General features: G+C 37.0%; 1 protein-coding gene across 3 annotated transcripts in view; it reads left to right on the forward strand.

Moving 5' to 3' along the window:
* Nucleotides 1-14436, forward strand: part of LOC127880744 (nischarin-like) — a 38127-nt gene that overhangs the window by 8287 nt on the left and 15404 nt on the right. For 2 of the 3 annotated variants that reach the window (XM_052428112.1, XM_052428115.1), the window contains exons 5-11: nucleotides 427-444; nucleotides 6229-6324; nucleotides 7105-7172; nucleotides 8613-8705; nucleotides 10133-10228; nucleotides 11432-11557; nucleotides 13825-14020. In XM_052428112.1, coding sequence (XP_052284072.1) covers nucleotides 427-444; nucleotides 6229-6324; nucleotides 7105-7172; nucleotides 8613-8705; nucleotides 10133-10228; nucleotides 11432-11557; nucleotides 13825-14020 — 693 coding nt within the window. The remainder of the gene's footprint in view (nucleotides 1-426; nucleotides 445-6228; nucleotides 6325-7104; nucleotides 7173-8612; nucleotides 8706-10132; nucleotides 10229-11431; nucleotides 11558-13824; nucleotides 14021-14436) is intronic. The other variant, XM_052428113.1, reaches the window with a different exon arrangement.

Consider the following 14436-nt stretch of genomic DNA (forward strand, 5'->3'; position numbering starts at 1 on the left):
GCCTAAAATTTCTTGTTAGAAATAATGAAAGAAAACAATATAGCAACAAATTAAAAACCAGATTATTAGACATATTGACATCCTTGGCATCTGAATCTATGTTCATCACATGGTTGGGCATGGCCTGATTTTCATGGGCCCAAACTGAATGTGACACCTTAGGTGTGTGACTTATTGTCACATATATTCAGGTTCCTTTTTGTTTTATTTTTAAACATCTACATTTGCAAATATAAATAGAAATAGAGCTCTATGTAAAAAATTAAAAAAGTTAAAATATTTAAAGGATGAAGTAACTTATTTTGTGTCATGTCGTGTCATTTCTTAGAAATGTTATGTTTTAGACATTGTACTGTTAATCTGTAAAGAAAAGGAATATAACATCACTATAGCAACCACTCATAATCCTGTTTTTTTTGTCTACAGGTTTTGTGATAAATAAAGGTATTAATTGATTTCTAATATCTGCAGCAGAGTGTTGTTTTTTGTACTTCCCTTTGTTAAACATGCTGATATTTACCGGTAGTTTACAAATTTATAAACAGCAAATTGCGCATAATGAAACAGCTTTAGTATCAAAATGTGTTTATTTAAAATAGAACAGAACAGTGTCTTTATAATGTTCCAATTTTGTTTATTTAGATACCAAATAGAAAGATTTATATACATTAAAATAATGAGCTCAAGCTTGTGTTAAAATCTGGAAAATTCGGTACGAAATATGACATATCCTTTTTTGGTTAAGTATGACTGGCTTCATGATGCTTATAGATGATTTTATTTAATTTACTTTATTGATTGCCTTTTTCCAATTATTGTAATCAAGTACTTTTGTAGATAAGTCTTCTTGTTTGTTTATTTATTAAATCTTTAATATTTTCCTCTGAGATTTGTTGAATAATTGTATTGAAATAATTGTAAGCAAATGGATTTTTTTGAAATATAAAATTATTAAAAACTATATATCAATACTAAATACAAGTATAAGAAATATTCTGCTTTTCAATAAAGTGTCACATCATTATTTTTTATGCCCCCGGTAGGGTTGCATATAGGAGTTGAACTGTCCATCTGTCCGAAAACTTTAACATTGCCCATAACTTTTGCAATATTGAAGATAGCAACTTGATATTTGGCATGCATGTGTATCTCATGGAGCTGCACATTTTGAGTGGTGAAAGGTCAAGGTCATCCTTCAAGGTCAAAGGTCAAATATATGGCTTCAAAGCGACGCAGTAGGGGGCATTGTGTTTCTGACAAACACATCTCTTGTTTAACTTTGACTTTACCTTATATCTGTACTTCGGTCTTGATCAAAATATTGACAGCTCATATGTTATTATACCCCCACAAACGAAGTTTATTGGGGTATATAGGAGTGAGCTTTTCTGTCTGTCGGTCGGTCTGTATTAAGTGTCCGCTCTCTATTTCAAGTAGTTTTCATCCGATCTTCACCAAACTTGTTCACAAGTTGTATCTAGATGATGTCTAGGCCAAGTTTGAACATGGGCCCTGCAGGGCCAAAAACTAGGTCACCAGGTCACTTAGTGCGTTTTTAACATTCAGCATGGTGTCCGCTCTCTATTTCAAGTATTTTTTATACGATCTTCACCAAACTTTTTCACAAGTTGTATCTAGATGACGTTTAGGCCAAGTTCGAACAAGGGCCCTGCCGGGTCAAAAACTAGGTCACGGGGTCACTTAGTGCGTTTTTAACATTCAGCATGGTGTCCACTCTCTATTTCAAGTAGTTTTCATCCGATCTTCACCAAACTTCTTCACAAGTTGTATCTAGATGACATCTAGGCCAAGTTTGAACATGGGCCCTGCCGGGTCAAAAACTAGGTCAACAGGGTCACATAGTGCGTTTTTAACATTCAGCATGGTGTCTGCTCTCTATTTCAAGTAGTTTTCATCCGATCTTCACCAAACTTGTTCACAAGTTGTATCTAGATGACGTCTGGGCCAAGTTCGAACATGGGCCCTGCCGGGTCAAAAAATAGGTCACGGGGTCACTTAGTGCGTTTTTAACATTCAGCACGATGTCCGCTCTCTATTTCAAGTATTTTTCATTCGATCTTCACCAAACTTCTTCACAAGTTGTATCTAGATGACGTCTAGGCCAAGTTCGAACATGGGCCCTGCCGGGTCAAAAACTAGGTCAGGGGGTCACTTAGTGCGTTTTTAACATTCAGCATGGTGTCCGCTCTCTACTTCAAGTACTTTTCATCTGATCTTCACCAAACTTGGTCAGAAGTTTTATGGAGATGATCTTAAGGCAAAGTTAGAACATGGGCCTTTCTGGGTCAAAAACTAGGTCAAGGGGTCACTTAGTGCATTTTAAAAATTGAGCATGGTGTCCGCTAATCTTTGTGAAGAAGACATGCAAAATATTATGTGTCAATGCGGCATGTGGGGGTATTCGTCATGTCTGTGACAAAGCTCTAGTTTATTGCTAGTTCTGCTAGTAAATGTCGTATACGACATTTAGTGCAAAGATATATCTGTATTTTGTCTCCTGTAATTCTTTGGTCATGTAGCCAGAAAAAAGAAAAACAAATTTACCAATTCTACGACATATTTTTAATTATATTTAATTATTTAAAATAACGATAATACTGGTAGACACTTTCCTGGGTGATAGATCAATTTGTGCAATTATGAATCATTTTTATGTCCCCCACCACTATAGTGGGGGACATATTGTTTTTGCCCTGTCTGTTGGTTTGTCTGTTGGTCTGTCTGTTGGTTTGTTTGCTCCAACTTCAACATTTTGCTATATTGATGATAGCAACTTGATATTTGGCATGCATGTGTATCTCATGGACCTGCACATTTTGAGTGGTGAAAGGTCATGGTCACCCTTCAAGAACAAAGGTAAAAAAAAGATCAAGCGGTGCAGAAGGGGAAATTATAAGTGTTTCTGACAAACACATTTCTTGTCTAATTGTTCTTTAACTTGGCCTCAGTTTTAACCTTAACCACTTAGATACGTATTTTGACGTGTTTGTAGTCTCTTAGAAAGTTGAATTTAATTAAAGACCTTTCTTACTAGATTCAAAATTTAAAGGCTTTATTTCCAACCCTTAGATACTGATGAGCAGCAAACAGCATAAAACCTAAACAGACTGGGAGTTACCCGCAGGCTGTTCTGGTTTTATGCTGTTTGCACTAAGCCATTTTCACTTTCCCTCTGTGTGGGAAAGGGTTAAATATAAACCGTACTAGCTCTGTGAAGGGCACATATTGAATGCCGTACACACTTTTGCTTACTTTAACAGTGCAGTTTTTACCTGTCAGTTTTTAGCTCACCTGATTGCTCAGGTGAGCTTTTGTGACCGGTCTTTGTCCGTCGTATGTCCGTCCGTCCGTTAACATTTGCTCGTATACACTCTATAGAGGCCACATTTCTTGTCCCATCTTCATAAAACTTGGTCAGAAGCTTTGTCCCAATAAAATCTCGGCCGAGTTCGAAACTGGGTTGTGCTGGGTCAAAAACTAGGTCACTAGGTCAAAAAAAAGAAAAACCTTGTAAACACTGTAGAAGTCACATTTCATGCCCAATCCTCATGTAACTTTGTCAAAATGTTTGTCTTAATGATATCTTGGTTGAGTTCAAAAGTGGTTCCGATCCGATAAAAAACATGGCCGCCAGTGGGCGGGGCAGTTTTCCTTATTTGGCTATAGAGAAACCTTGTCAACACTCTAGAGGTCACAATTTTTGCCCAATCATCATGAAAGTTGGTCAAAACATTGGTTCAATTGATGTCTCGAACGAGTTCGAAAATGGTCGAGATCGGTGCAAAAACATGGCCGCCAGTGGGCGGGGCATTTTTTTCTATATGTATATAGTGGCAGTTTTCCCTATTTGGCTATAGAGAAACCTTGTAAACACTCTAGAAGTCACAATTTTTGCCCAATCATGAAAGTTGGTCAAAACTTTGGTTTTATTGATATCTCGGACGAGTTTGAAAATGGTTGGGATCGGTGAAAAAAACATGTCCGCCAGTGGGGCATTTTTCTCTATATGTATATGGTGAAAACATGTGAACACAGTAGAAGTCACATTTTTGGCCCCATTTTCATGAAATTTGCTCAGAACATTTGTTTCCTTGATACGAGAGTTGAGTTAAAAAATGGTTCTGGTCAGTTGAATAACATGGCTGCTGGGAGGGGGGCAGTTTTCTCATTATGCCCCCCCCCCCCTTTCGAAGAAGAGGGGGTATATTGTTTTGCTCATGTCGGTCCGGTCCGTCCACCAGATGGTTTCCGGATGATAACTCAAGAGCGCTTATGCCAAGGATCATGAAACTTCATAGGTACATTGATCATGACTCGCAGATGACCCCTATTGATTTTCAGGTCACTAGGTCAAAGGTCAAGGTCACGATGACCCAAAATAGTAAAATGGTTTCTGGATGATAACTCAAGAATGCTTATGCCTAGGATCATGATATTTGATAGGTAGATTAATCATGACTTGCAGATGACCTCTATTGATTTTCAGGTCACTAGGTCAAAGGTCAAGGTCACAGTGACCCGAAATAGTAAAATGGTTTCCGGATGATAACTCAAGAACGCTTATGCCTAGGATCATGAAACTTCATAGGTACATTGATCATGACTTGCAGGTGACCCTAATTGATTTTCAGGTCACTAGGTCAAAGGTCAAGGTCACGGTGACCCGAAATAGTAAAATGGTTTCAGGATGATAACTCAAGAACGCTTATGGCTAGGATCATGAAACTTCATAGGTACAATGATCATGACTGGCAGATGACCCCTATTGATTTTCAGGTCACTAGGTCAAAGGTCAAGGTCACGGTGACCCGAAATAGTAAAATGGTTTCCGGATGATAACTGAAGAAAGCTTATGCCTATGATCATGAAACTTCATAGGTACATCGATCATGACTGGCAGATAACCCCTATTGATTTTCAGGTCACTAGGTCAAAGGTCAAGGTCACGGTGACCCGAAATAGTAAAATGGTTTCCCGATGATAACTCAAGAACGCTTATGGCTAGGATCATGAAACTTCATAGGTACATTGATCATGACTCGAAGATGACCCCTATTGATTTTCAGGTCACTAGGTCAAAGGTCAAGGTCACTTTGACAAAAAACATATTCACACAATGGCTGTCACTACAATTGAGAGCCCATATGGGGGGCTTGCATGTTTTACAAACAGCCCTTGTTTCCGGATGATAACTCAAGAATGCTTACGCCTAGGATTATGAAACTTCATAGGTACATTGATCATGACTCGCAGATGAAATAATGATGAAACTTGACCAGGATGTTTGTCTGGACAATATCTAGGTCAAGTTTTACATTTGGTAAAGATTGAATGAACCGACTCCTCTCAGGTGAGCGAACTAGGGCCATCTTGGCCCTCTTTTTGGTTTTGCCCTCGATCACCTTAGTGTTCAGCAACAAACACATGCCTCATAAAAGAAATCTGTTTATGAGCATATGATAATTGTTCACTATTTCATTTTAAAACACTGCGTGTGTCATGAGACGTTGTAATTACTAATTGCTTGTAAAAAAATTTAATGGAAAAGTTTTGACAGAACCTCATACTCATTGCTTTTATTAAATATTTACATTCTAATTACATGTACCATAGTGTTAAATTTAATAGGTATGATATATTTACTTCTGCTGTATTGAACAATAAAAAAATGGTTAATTTAAAAAATATTTATATGAAATTCAAGTTTTTATTGCAGTATGCTTCATATTATGAAGGTTTTGTTCTTATTAATTAAATATTTATTGCAATTTACATGTTTTAATACAGTGTATTTACTGCTTTTTAAAATGTCGCCGTAAACATTATTGAATACACAGATGTGCCCTTGTCAATGGACTATTTAATGAGTTAAACATAGAATATACATTCAAAGAATTATTTGTATGTATCGTTCAATTGGTCATTTGAGCGGTATCATACAAAAAAGGGGTACTAGGTCATATGCTACTTGTGTACCTCCAAATCAGTCAGTGACAGTGTATCAGAGCAGTTTGACCAGCAGCTACCCTGTTGGCTAATGAGACCACGAAAGCTTATAATACTTAATGGCAGACAGGGTAGCTCCTTACCTGATTTGCGCAGGCTGGTCTGGAGCTCCGCTGGTCGCATATGGTCAAAGATTCACTTTCACATGAAGCGACTTATTTGTATTTCATCATTATGGACCAGTCTGATGCTGAATTTCAGGGGACAGTCTGCTAGAGAATCGAGAGCCCTACTGTACCACTCCACTACACCTGTATTCTCTCACAGAACGGCTGAAACTCCCAGAGCCAACTTGCGGTATGAACGATTTCTTACCCTTAACCGCCCAGAAACGCTTTTTGACCCATTTATGTTCCCTTAGAAAATCCAATTAAATAAAAGACATTTCCTGATGGATTCAAGTTTCAAGAATTTCTTCTAACCTGTTCATATCTACCGGTACCGACTACTGGTTGTTGAAACAACGGCCCCTTCATTCCTTAAGATTATATGGTGTAGTTGTCTGGAAAAAAAGGCGGCCATGTTGATTATTTATGATTAAATAACACATTTTACGCAATTTAGCAGCCAGGATAGCGTTGTATCAATGTATAACGCGCACAAGCTTTTTAAATTGAAATTTGGAGGTAAAAAATTGCGCCTTATGCACGGTAACTTACGGTAATAGCTTGATTTCCAAGATACTGATGAACAGCAAACAGCATACAACCTGAACACACTGTTGTTTTATGATGGTTGCATGTAGCCATTTTCACTTTGCTTCTGAGTAGTGAGTTTGAAAGGGTTAAACACTGGCATTAGGAAATTTGAAATTGACTAGTGAAAAAACTACTTTGTTCTTTAAATCTGTTTTTCATGTTAGTTTGTTAAAGTTTAAAGTAAACTAATTAAACAATGGCAACGTCAGATTTTATCATCCCCCCTTCCCAGGAAGGGGGAATATTGGAGTCACTGTGTGGGTTGGTTCATTGGTCAGTCCACAAATGAATTTTAACTTCTTGCACGTTTCTCAAAGGATAGAATTTAAAGAAAAACTTTGTGGTGACTACAGTGGAAATTGTTGCTCTTTCATTTTAGAGAGTGGAGATGTAAAGCGCGACCTGGGTCACATTTTGGACTTCATCACGAGGTTGAAATGCTTACAGGTGTGTATGGATGTTTTAAAATGAGTCGCGCTCTGTGAAAAGGGGTTTTAATGCATGTGCGTAAAGTGTTGTCCCTGATAAGCCTGTGCAGTACGTGCAGGCTAATCAGGAACGATACTTTCCGCCTTAACTTGATGTTTGTTAAGAAGAGTCTTTCTTGAAACGAAAAATATCATAGAAGCGGAAAGTGTCATATCGGATTAGCCTGAACTGACCCTTGTGAGTTTTTAAAAAAAAATTATGCCCCCCTTCGAAGAAGAGGGGGTATATTGCTTTGCTCATGTCGGTTGGTCGGTCGGTCGGTCCACCAGGTGGTTGTCAGACAATAACTCAAGAACGCTTGGACCTAGGATCATGAAACTTCATAGGTATATTGATCATGACTCGCAGATGACCCCTATTGATTTTGAGGTCACTAGGTCAAAGGTCAAGGTCACGGTGACCCGAAATAGTAACATGGTTTCCGGATGATAACTCAAGAACGCATACGCCTAGGATCATGAAACTTCATGGGTAGATTGATCATGACTCGCAGATGACCCCTATTGATTTTGAGGTCACTAGGTAAAAGGTCAAGGTCACGGTGACCCGAAAGAGTAACACGATTTTAGGGTGATAACTCAAGAACGCATACTCCTAGGATTATGAAACTTCATAGGTACATTGATCATGACTCGCAGATGACCCCTATTGATTTTGATGTCACTAGGTCAAAGGTCAAGGTCACTGTGACCCGAAATAGTAAAATGGTTTTCGGATGATAACTCAAGAACGCATACGCCTATGATCATGAAACTTAAAAGGTAGATTGATCATGACTGGCAGATGACCCCTATTGATTTTGAGGTCACAAGGTCAAAGGTCAAGGTCACGGTGACCCGAAATAGTAACACAATTTTAGGGTGATAACTCAAGAACGCATGCTCCTAGGATTATGAAACTTCATAGGTACATTGATCATGACTCGCAGATGACTCCTATTGATTTTGAGGTCAGTAGGTCAAAGGTCAAGGTCACGGTGACCCGAAATATTAAAATGGTTTTCGGATGATAACTCAAGAACGCATATGCCTAGGATCATGAAACTTCATGGGTAGATTGCTCATGACTCGCAGATGACCCCTATTGATTTTGAGGTCACTAGGTCAAAGGTCAAGGTCACGGTGACCCAAAATAGTTAAATGGTTTTCGGATGATAACTCAAGAACGCATATGCCTAGGATCATGAAACTTCATGGGTAGATTGATCATGACTCGCAGATGACCCCTTTTGATTTTGAGGTCACTAGGTCAAAGGTCAAGGTCACAGTGACAAAAAACGTATTCACACAATGGCTGCCACTACAACGGACAGCCCATATGGGGGGCATGCATGTTTTACAAACAGCCCTTGTTTTTTCAGATTTACCAATATTTAACGCAGCATCTTGTGTGTTTAAGGTTGTGGGTGAGAAGAAAGTGGGCACCAGCAATATTGATATGAACTCACTGCAGTTTGATCTGTCTTTGTTCAAGTCATTACAGTTCCTAGAGGTAAATATGTTGGCATTGAGAATAAAACCGGATATTTCGTTAAAATATTAGACAGTCGTTCGACTTAATTGTGTGAAAATTATATGTTTGGTTATTGTTCAAACACTTAAACCTCATTAAACTTACAGTGAGTCACCTTCCTTTCATTTCATTTGGTGTAAGTTGTTAAATATGAAAATAAAAGTGTTCAAATATCTGAAAAATAAAAGGACCAGAGCAATCGTCTGGTTTTCTTACCACAACTTACCAAAAATTGCGTTTGTCAACTTAGGAAATGAAAGGTTGTGACAACTTGTAACAACTTTTAACAACTAAACTGCAATTACTACACAAGGTATAGTAGAGAATGATACTTTTGGAACCCACTCAACCAGATTCATTCAAAACTTAAATCCTCTGAAAACCAGACATTTACTCTGGTCCAATTTTATTTGCAGATATTTGAACACCATATTTTCATATGTAACCAATCTTCCCAGTACTGAAAACCACCTTATTCTGGAAACCAGCCTATTCTTTAATGGTATTTACTAATAACAAATATAAATTATCCGCTCTTAACCATTCCTACCTTTATTTTTCTCACCTTCATCAAATTTTCAAAAGTGTGTGTACTGATGATTTAAGTGTAATAAAACTAACCCGCTTTTTGAATAATCAAGTCAGCTAAAAAAGGAAATATTGTTTTAACACAGAAAGTACATTAAATATTCTGTACTTTGTATGTCTTTTGACACTTCCTCTGTTCAGATGTCCATCAGCAAAAGCTTTAATTACTAAATCGGTGCATGTCAATTGGCTGCATGCTGGTTTTCTAAGAAATTTTCAAGTTTCTTGAACCAAAATGGTATACTTATTATGCAAGTCCTTTCGATGTTCACCAGAGGTTAAAGGTCAGGTCACTGTTACTATAAATAGAATACAACTTTATATTGTTCTTAACTCAATAACTGCATAAGATATAGTCATGAAACTGTGTTGACAGAATTGGTAATATGTTTGCCTTTTGTCTGTTTGTCAATCCCTTTTTGTGTTCACACATCTGTCCATCTGTCTGCCTGCAGACAAATGAAATAACTTAAAAACTACATTTTATATGATCATTAAACTTGATATACACATTAAAAATAATAATTACTTCATAAATTCATGAATTTAATTTTTTATTAAGTTTGAAAAGGTTGAAAAGGCATCATATATTTATAAAAAAAATTTAAATGCGACTGAAAACTTACCAAAATTTTGTTTCTCCACTTAGAAAATGAAAGGTTGTGACAAATTGTAACATATTGTATACATTAAATTGACTTTGTATGTATGTATGTATGTTTTTATGTTTGTATGTATGTACGGTACGGTACAGTACGGTATGTATGTATTCACACATCAGACGAAAATTAAATGCCACACAATTCTTTCCCATTCAGCTGTCTTTGTGCAATATTGGCCTTGTGGGTGGACTTGAGATCGTGAAGCAGACGTTACGCAGACTTACTGTCAGAGAATCCATTGAATCAATCAGAGTTAGTACTTGTCAATACACTTTATTTTTCGTATGTTTTTGTGTAAATCATATTGATGGGCGCATGGTTTTACTTGCAAACTCACCGTCAAAGAATCCATTGAATCAATCCGGGTTAGAAATGGTATATTCGCTTCATTTTTCTCAGTCTTTGTGTGAAACATAATTTATGGCCGCATGGTTTTACTTAGTCGCATTATATTGATTCTATCAAAGCAAGTACATTTTGTGTACTTATCGTGAGTTTAACCCTTTCCCACTCAGAGGCAAAGTGAAAATGGCTATGTGCAAACAGCATAAAACCAGAACAGCCTGCGAGTAACCTGCAGTCTGTTCAGGTTTTATGCTGTTTGGTGCTCATCAGTATCTAAGGTTTGGAAATGAAGCCTTAAAAACTTGAATCTAGTAAGAAAGGTCTTAAATATAATTTTCTGAGGGACTACAAATGCGTGAAAATACATATCTAAGTGGTAAAGGGTTAAGACATTTATCTAGAAGTTTAAGACTGAAACAGCACAATAAGGTATAATTATTCAAGTGACATTTACAGTGATTTACCGAATGCTACCGGTAATTTTTGGTTGTCACCACTGCTTCTTTATGTAGTTTAAGTGTGTGTATTGCTATGGTTATTCGCACATTATTGGGATTGAATGGGCAGTTCTTTAAAGTAAAAATATTCCATATTACACAATTAATCTCGACCTTCTTACAGCCAGTGGTCGCTTTTCATAAACTTGATCATTTACAATATTATAGTCTTGGTTGTTTTGATATGACTGGTTAAATTAGAATTGCACATTGATACATAAATTAACCTTGTTCTGGGAAAACTGGGCTTAATGCATGTGCATAAAGTATTGTCCCAGATTAGCCTGTGCAGTCCCCACAGGCTAATCTTAAACGACGCTTTCCATTTTTATGGAATATTTATAGGTAGTCTTTTCCAAACAAAAATCCAGATTAGGCGGAAAGTTTGGCCACTGATTAGCCTTTGCGGACTACACAGGCTAATCTGGGACAACGGACTGCACAGGCTAATCTGGGACAACGGACTGCACAGGCTAATCTGGGACAACGGACTGCACAGGCTTATCTGGGACAACGGACTGCACAGGCTAATCAGGGACAACACATAACGCACATGCATGAAGCCAAGTTTTCCAAGAACTAGACTCAAACATTTAACCCTTTGTGTGAACAGGAAGTGCTGTTACAAGATCTGCCCCACTGGCGCGCTGATGACGGGACCTTGCTGGTTACCCACTGGGGTGGGGTTACTCATGTAGACTTCAGTCACAACTCTATCACGCAGATAGACGACAGCATGGTATGTGCAGTAATGAAATCAGCCAAAATATGTCTGTTCGAATTTTTGGGAGGCAAAATTTTAGTGTGTATGTTGTTTTTTTTGGCAAAAAATGTCTGTATGTATGATATTTTTTCCATGAAATGTCTGTATGATATTTTTTGCAAAGAATGTCTGTTTCTATGTTGTTTTTTAAAATATGTCTGCTTGTATGTTATTATTTTTGCAAAAAAAATGGCTGTTTGTATGTTTGGTGTTTGCTAACATATGTTAGATTTTTTTAAGTTATAAGATTAATTTCTAGGAAATGATTTTATATTAAGGAATGCTCATTATTGCACATAATCTCCTCCAGACAATTGTGTTGCTGCATGTGTTAAAACCAACCTAGGCATGGAAGAAATTTGAACACTATACTAAACTAGATGTTCTGTAAAAGTTCCTGCTTTTTTCTATGTACAATTATTTCTCATTAACTTATAGCAAAACACTATATAAGTAATATTTTGACAATGTTAGATTATGTGAGCCAGTCTGAAAGGTGTATAAGAAGCAAATGCACACTTAGTATAATTACATCCCCACAAATGAAAGTTGAGAGGTGTTTATTGAACAAACTCTGACAGTCCGATATTCAGTCTGTCGGTTGGTCTGCCCGCATGAAACGTAACAAGTTTGTGGAGGAAGTTCCTTTTTATTGGTTGATCCTTCCATATTTTTCAAGCAATCGAATTGAAACTTAATATTCCTTCCATATTTCTCAAGCAATCAAATTGAAACTAAAAATTCCTTCCATATTTCTCAAGCAATCAAAATTGAAACTAAAATTTCCTTCCATATTTCTCAAGCAATTGAATTGAAACTAAAACTTCCTTCCATATTTCTCAAGCAATCAAATTGAAACTAAAAATACCTTCCATATTTTTCAAGCAATTGAATTGAAACTAAAAACTGTGCACAACACCCTTTGAATCTTCTGTGATCCACACTTTACCGAGTTATTTGCCCTTAAACTATTAGCCGTCACAAATTGATAGAGTATAAGTCATGTTTGTGACACAGCTCTATTTCGCGTTTCCATGACAATATTAAGAACCTTTTCCTTATTTACTTTACCAAACTACCATAAAAACAAGCAAATTCGTTGAATTGATTACCCCCGCCAAATACATGTTGTTTTTTGGATGGGTGCAAATCCCTTGATATACGTTATATGGTGGACAAACCAGTTAACGAACACCTAAGAAATTACATCAAAATTGAAACACTTAAAATAACAAAAACATGTTGTTTCAAAAAATGATTAAAAGTTCAATCATTGAATAACTTATCTGTTAAGTTTTCCAGCGAATATCTTCAAGAATTCATAACAATGATTCGCTGGTTATTGTCACCTCTAGCAGACAAAACAAAATGGCGGCCAATGCAAACATGACCTATTACGGGAAAGTTCATAAATACTACTCCAGTATATACAAAGTCACATGACTATCATGTAATCCGGACTCAGCGAAAATATCTGCGTCTGCTGCAATCAAAATTGCAAACGAAAATATGCTTTTTGGTGTGTAAATGCACGTTTTGATAGATGCATTCACAAAGTAATAGCAGAAAACACATAAAGACATGTACATAACTATAACTGCATTCCTTTAACCTGTTTTCGGCTCATTTGTTTCAAGCTAAGTAGGCAAGTAGGTCATGGACTTCATGTACCACCATTTGCTTATCAATGTGACATCATGCGCACTATTGCGCTTGCGCATACAGAACCAAAACAAAACGTCCAATAATAGGTGCTGTTCGATAACAGGTACTTCAACGATAATTTAAAAATAAAATAAGTGTAGAGTAATTGTTTTTATGCATTTGTGTCTTGTTCTGAGAAAACTGGGCATACTACATGTGCATAAAGTGTCAACCCAGATTAGCCTGTGCAGTCCGCACAGGCTAATCAGGGATGACACTTTCCGCCTAAACTTGATTTTCGGTAAGGAGGGACTTCCTTGAAACTAAAAATACCATTTAAGCGGAAAGTGTTGTCCCTGATTAGCCTGTGCGAACTGCACAGGCTAATCTGGGACGACACTTTACGCACATGAATTAAGCCCAGTTTTCTCAGAACACGACACATTTATATTATCCTTATTGACATTTTAACACCTGTGAAGTTTGATGCTGAACTCTTGTAGCATATCTGAAATATAGCCCTGAAGTTTCTTTATACAAAAACAACAAAGGCAATAACTCTTATTTAAGAAAGTGAAGGATTACGGTTCTTATTGCAGCAACTGTTGCCAAGGGTGGTACACCTGGAGATGAGTCACAACGAGATCGGGTGTATAGAGAATCTCCACTGGTTGAGTCACCTGGTGCACCTCGATGTTTCGTACAACAACATCGAGCAACTTGATGCCCTTCACTCGAGGCTTGGAAATCTGAAAACACTAAACCTGGCCGGGAATAGACTGGTTTCTTTGAATGGTAAGGGTGTTTTTGCTGTAGTTTTTAGACTGGTTTCTTTGAATGGTAATAGTGTTTTGTTGTAGTTTTTAGACTGGTTTCTTTGAATTTAATGGTGTTTTTGCTGTAGTTTTTAGACTGGTTTCTTTGAATGGTAATGACGTTTTTGTTGTAGTTTTTAGACTGGTTTCTTTGAATGGTAATGGTGGTTTTGCTGTAGTTTTTAGACTGGTTTCTTTGAATGGTAATGGCGTTTTTGCTGTAGTTTATAGACTGGTTTCTTTGAATGGTAATAGTGTTTTGTTGTTGTTTTTAGACTGGTTTTTTGAATGGTAATGGTGTTTTTGCTGTAATTTTTAGACTGGTTTCTTTGAATGTTAATGGCATTTTTATGTCCCCCACTATAGTAGTAGGGGACATTTTGTTTTTGCCCTGTC

Source organism: Dreissena polymorpha, chromosome 5, assembly GCF_020536995.1.
Source record: "Dreissena polymorpha isolate Duluth1 chromosome 5, UMN_Dpol_1.0, whole genome shotgun sequence".
Lineage (NCBI taxonomy): Eukaryota > Metazoa > Mollusca > Bivalvia > Myida > Dreissenidae > Dreissena > Dreissena polymorpha.